This window comes from Cynoglossus semilaevis, chromosome 5 (genome assembly GCF_000523025.1).
Source record: "Cynoglossus semilaevis isolate Cse_v1.0 chromosome 5, Cse_v1.0, whole genome shotgun sequence".
NCBI classification, from domain to species: Eukaryota; Metazoa; Chordata; class Actinopteri; order Pleuronectiformes; family Cynoglossidae; genus Cynoglossus; species Cynoglossus semilaevis.
Window position 1 is genome coordinate 476,512 of NC_024311.1, and position 5,739 is coordinate 482,250.

At 34.9% G+C, this 5,739-nt stretch overlaps 2 protein-coding genes across 4 annotated transcripts in view; one reads left to right on the plus strand and one right to left on the minus strand.

Annotated features, from left to right (window-relative positions):
* Nucleotides 1-1,823: 1,823 nt before the first annotated feature.
* On the plus strand, nt 1,824-4,865 carry LOC103378616 (dynein regulatory complex protein 8-like). The gene is made up of 7 exons (XM_008309888.3): nt 1,824-2,196; nt 2,623-2,716; nt 3,285-3,357; nt 3,563-3,639; nt 4,107-4,149; nt 4,224-4,290; nt 4,386-4,865. Exons 1-7 carry the CDS (start codon nt 2,172-2,174, stop codon nt 4,499-4,501), a joined length of 495 nt encoding a protein of 164 aa, XP_008308110.1. The 5' UTR covers nt 1,824-2,171; the 3' UTR covers nt 4,502-4,865.
* A 223-nt stretch (nt 4,866-5,088) lies between these two features.
* The window catches only part of LOC103378617 (protein C19orf12 homolog), a 3,831-nt gene continuing 3,180 nt past the window's right edge, over nt 5,089-5,739 (minus strand). For all 3 annotated transcript variants that reach the window (XM_017032734.2, XM_008309890.3, XM_008309889.3), the window contains exon 3: nt 5,089-5,527. In XM_017032734.2, the coding sequence (XP_016888223.1) occupies nt 5,262-5,527 (266 nt within the window). In that variant the 3' untranslated portion in view covers nt 5,089-5,261. The remainder of the gene's footprint in view (nt 5,528-5,739) is intronic.

The window sequence follows — 5,739 nt, forward strand, 5'->3', positions numbered from 1 at the left end:
CTAGATAAATCAGGAATGTGCTGATGAGCCAGTCATGGAAACAGAAGGGAGTGTAGGTTAATTACTTCAACTTGTAAAGAAAATGCATAATGACATAAATTCTGTCATAGTGTTGTAATTGACTAACTGTCTTGGAATATCTAGAGGTTGCTGTAGCAAAAAACCCAAAAAAAAACCCAAAACAAAAAAAAAAAAACACCGTAGCAAGCTAGCATTGACACCAGACACTAGGCACCTGTTAGAACCTGCTGATCCCCCTGCCATTTGGCGCCCATGTGCACTTCCCTTTGCCCCCCGTCCCCACACCATTTTTAGAGGAAATCAGAATCCATGTGGCCTAGTGTGCCTGTGGCTGAGTGTAAGCTTTGCCTCATAGGCAGTGAAAGTTAGCTGTAGCATATGTATATTGGACAACAACCACAAAAACAAAAACAAAAAAAGCAGTAACAAAAATACAAGATATTGAACAGTTCTTAGAGATTATGCAGATTAAATGACATAAAGAAGTAAAATATGTATTCTAAGTGCATACTATTTACAGAGTTTATCACAATTACAGCTTTATCTGAAGCACAAGTATCATGATGGTCCTTCCTGGCTGATACTCTTTCAGAGTTGAACATAATTTATAGAATTTATAAATACAATTTCTATATAGAATTTATATAGAATTAAAAAAACAACAACAACGATACATCAAGATAAATCAATTATAATAAATCAATAAATCATTCACTGGTGAATATCTTACTGAAACAGACTGTCTGTATTCAGCTTTGTTGTCTTATTCTGAGCACCCTTGTGTCCATGCCGACTGAACCGATCACATTGTTTGACTCTAGGTATACCGTCTTGATACAGTAACTGAAGCATAGACCACCTCCTAGGTAACTCTGTAAATATCTAGAGCGGGGATCACCAACCTTTTGGAAACCGAGAGGTCACTCAGCAATATGAAGAGCTACGTGTTTGATACAGATTTCCCAAACAGTGTAATAATAACACTGCAAGTGAATACCATTGCAAGTGTAGGCACCGTGTTAATGACCCCTGATCTAAAGAAACTAGTCCAACATGGGCAACATCAATAAGTAGGCGCGCCCATGTTTGACACGTATAAAGATTTGCAGATTTGCAGATTAATTTCCCAAAGGGATCCGACAAATGAATAATAAGGTCTAATCCTTCTATCTATCTACCTATCTATCTACCTACCTATCTATATATCTACCTACCTATCTATCTATCTACCTACCTATCTACCTATCTATCTATCTACCTACCTACCTATCTATCCATCCATCTATCTATCTATCTACCTACCTATCTATCTATCTACCTACCTACCTACCTACCTACCTATCTATCTATCTATCTATCTATCTATCTATCTATCTATGTATCTATCTATCTATCTATCTATCTATCTATATATTTATCTACCTTCCTGCCTACCTCCCTACCTACCTATCTATCTATCTACCTACCTACCTATCTATCTATCTATCTACCTACCTACCTATCTATCCATCCATCTATCTATCTATCTACCTACCTACCTATCTACCTACCTATCTATCTACCTATCTACCTATCTATCTATCTATCTACCTACCTATCTACCTATCTATCTACCTACCTATCTACCTATCTATCTACCTACCTACCTACCTACCTACCTATCTATCTACCTACCTACCTATCTACCTATCTATCTATCTATCTACCTACCTATCTATCTATCTACCTACCTATCTATCTACCTATCTATCTATCCATCCATCTGTCTATCTATCTATCTATCTATCACAATTCAAAGCATCACTTATTTCTCCTTTCACTAGCTTCAACAATGGAAAACCTTTCCACAACACCACCAATATAACTAAATGAGTCACAGAAAGTAACCTTCAGAGCCAGTGTGCTAAAGCTTTACTTTAACTATTTTAATTACTTTGCTTTTTTTGGGGGGGTGGTAAATGCAGTCATAGTGCTTAACCTTTACGCTGAGAAGCTTCAGGAATTCTGCTAATAACCAAGAGGAGCTAAAAGAAGCTAGTCCTGGCCTCTTTAAGTTTGATCGTCTCACTGATTGGTCTGCAGTATGGCCACGCCCCTTGGCAGCATTTGTTGTTGATGGTGTTGTTAGGCAACATAAAGAGGCAGCAGACATGGCAGAGGGCATTCAGAGAGCAGGTTAGTTTGTCCTTTTTTTTACCCTAACAAGCTACATAATGTTGTCACATTCTTACATGATGTCTGGTGTCTTCTTGTCCCTATCTTAATTTTAATTGGTTAATGTTATTTAACTTTATTGGATATTGATATTGTGACTGTCCTGAAAGAAGAAATAAATGCCTGCAGCCTGGTGTCCTGTTCTTAACTTTGGACAGGAAAGTTTGTTCCTAATCAACTCTAACTCTAAATTTGGGCGGGTTTTTAAAAATGTCATCAAAGTGCGTCATATTTCATTAATAAATAATGTCAGTTGAAATATTGATTATTTGTGTTAGTAGTGTATTGAATTGAATAAAAAAAATTCCAAATTTACTTTATTTATGTTTTGACCCAACTCGGAATTAGGATTTATTAATAGTCGCAACTCTGTGCCCATGTTGTCAGACATCTCAGCATCTGATGTTCACAGTCTCCACAAGAGGGTCAAAGATGCTTTCCAAGCATTTGACTATGAAATGAACAACACAGTGGATGTCAGGTGAGCTCCTTACTTACGGATCTTACTGTCATTGGTCTGTGAGTGAAAAGAGAATGAAATACTGGAAATGACAAATGATGGAAAAGGGATGGAAAAAGTGCTAAAAATGTAATTAAGTAAAAGTATCTTTACTTTGCTTAAATTCTACTCAAGTAAAAGTAAAGGTACCCATCTAAAAATCTACTCAAATCAAGTAAAAAAACGTAATTTAAAATGTATTTAGTTACTTTAAATTACTTGATGCAAACATGCAATCTGCAACTAGTTGTTTTTAATCAACAATTCAAATCCAATTGATCAATTTGGATGCTAATACTGCAAATTCAAGCCACCAAAGCACACTTAAGTTTTGACATTGACACCTCTGTCCTCCAGGGCTGGAACATTTTGTATCCCATGATAAAGCTATTGCCTCGTTTGTATTTGAAAACAAAGAGTAGGCTGTAATATAGCCAAGGATTTCCTTCTGTTTCCGAGTCATCTGCTCCAATGGAGAGTCAAGTCATTTCTGTAAATCCTCTGTCCTGTAAGGTTAAAACTGGTGTTTTTTTAAAAATCTTTTCTTAAGGGAAATTACAACTATCATCTATTCACTTGGTTGCTTTCCTTCGCAAAAAGACATACATGAATTTATAGCAGAGGTAAGTATAATCTTTTTTTTAATATGCAGAATATGTTTTTGATGCAATGTAAAAAAAAAACACTTCTCTTACAGACCTTTAATTACTTAATATGTTACTCATTTATGCTAAGACAAATTCAACTTTTTGTCCGTCAAAATGAGGAATCTGTGGAGACTCGATTGGTACCAGTTTTTAACCCGGAGTTTTTGTCCTGGTTAAACAGCTAGAAGAGGACCATACAGGAAGTGTCCATCTGGACAAGTTTCTCCCAGTCATGACCAATGTGCTGATGGAGCACAAGTAAGACAATCGTCTTGTTTGTTTGTATTAGCTGTGTAATTAACATTTGTTTCTAGAAGTTTTTTTTTTTTTTTATTTCAACTGGGTAGCACAAGAAGCATCGTTTTTAATAAATATATTTCTAAATATTATGGCTGCCCAAACGTACTGTACATTGTGTCCAAATGTACATTAATGAGGAAAAAAAATGAAGTTATATTATTTTAGCAAATGGCTGCAATATAATAAAGAGTGAAAGATTTAAGGGGGTCTGAATACTTTCCGTACCCACTGTATATATATATAAATTTTTATATATATATATATACACATATATATATATTTATATATATATATATACATATATATATTTACATATATATATAACCCAGTGATTAATAAAAACACATACGATTATTATATATATACAAAATAATTGACACAATTAATGTGTTATTAATAATATATATATATATTGTGTTCATTAGGTTTCCTTCCATCCCTGAGGATGTGTTGATTCAAGCCTTTGAGGTAAGCAGTATTTCGCCGCCGAATGTCAAATCCTTGACATAATAATAAAACGCTAAGTGTGTGTGTGTGTTCAGGTTCTGGACAAAGACAGCAAGGGATACTTGGATTCTGAAGAGATGGTGGAGTTGATGACAAAGGAAGGTGGGGAGAAAAGACTTTAATTAAGTTATTAATGTATGTATGTGTTTATTTTTATGAATTACTTTTTTTTTTGCATATGTTTATGTTTACACCAGGAGAAAGTTTCACTCAGGATGAGATGACAGAAATGCTGATGGCACTTGCTGACCATGAGAGGAGAATCTATTACAAAGATATCATTTGCCAGTTGACATTTGACCAAGAAATATAAATGGTGTGACAGTCTTTATGTTTTATAACTATGTAAAATAACGGAATAGCCAGAAGAAGTTTAATAGTAACAAAATCATGTCAATCAGGTTGATATCGGAATTTGAAATTAAGTGTTTGGACAATATCAGCAGTAGGATATTAGCTAGTACCGGTAGTTAATATCGGACATCCCTACTTAAACCATTCACTGCATATTCCATATAAAATTGTATGAAATTACACTTTACAGTATTCTAATTACTGTTTTTGCTATTGTAATCCTGTACTTTACTCATTACTTGATAAAAGTCATTTGTAGAGCGCACAGCATTTGGGGGAACCCAGGCTTTGCATTATGGGGTTTTCATTACTGGACAAAAAAACCAAAAACAATCCTTACAGATATTACATAATCATGCTAATATCGGCCGATTACCCCTAAATATCTTGCATATATTTTGCAACGATGAAGTTTGAAGTAAGACGGGAAAAGACGTATTAGTATGTGCAAAAGGTTAGGTTTAAAAAAATTTAAATTAAGTTTGTGTGAAGGCATAAAGTGAGGTTGCTCTTTAATAAGACATCTAATTAGCATCGAACAAACAATTTGTGTTACTTCACCTTTAATTATATATTTGTCAACATCTTATACACATAAGTAAATAATCAGTCAATTATCCAGGTAATGACAATAGATTGTTAATCGAATAAATACAAATGGGAAACAACAGTTTTTGAAGCACTGAAGTTTTTTTTTACCTTTCCGACTGTTCATTCTATCACACCTGGTACTGGACATCAGCTCTCAGTTCTTTAGTGACGTAGTTGAGCAGTGTAGCAATCACCTGATGCTGCAGTGTGCTATTGCCCATCACCAGGGCGATGAGCTGGGCAGCATCCATCCAGTCCAGTCCACTTAACACATTTACAACCTCATCATAGAGTTGCTGTTTTTGATTGGCTGACATCTCCATCAAGAGCTCCGGCAGAGGTCTAAACTGACCGCGAGTTAGCCAGCTACCCATCAGCCCACCTAGAGCTCCGCCTGGTAGAAAAATAGAGCAAAGTTAGAGATTTCACATGGAAAAAACTGCAACTGATTTAAGTGTTTCCTCTTTAAAAGAAGTTGTTAAGTATGGGAGGCACGCGTGTATGTGTGTGTGTGTGTATATATATATATATACATATATATACATACATACATATATATACATATATACACATACATACATATATACACATATATATACATATATA

Excerpts from the sequence above, each read along its gene's own strand:
- LOC103378616 (XM_008309888.3), top strand. The coding sequence starts at position 2,172 with ATGGCAGAGGGCATTCAGAGAGCAG. Across the intron at positions 3,358-3,562 it reads TACATGAATTTATAGCAGAG|CTAGAAGAGGACCATACAGG; the intron begins GTAAGTATAATC and ends CTGGTTAAACAG. Across the intron at positions 3,640-4,106 it reads AATGTGCTGATGGAGCACAA|GTTTCCTTCCATCCCTGAGG; the intron begins GTAAGACAATCG and ends TGTGTTCATTAG.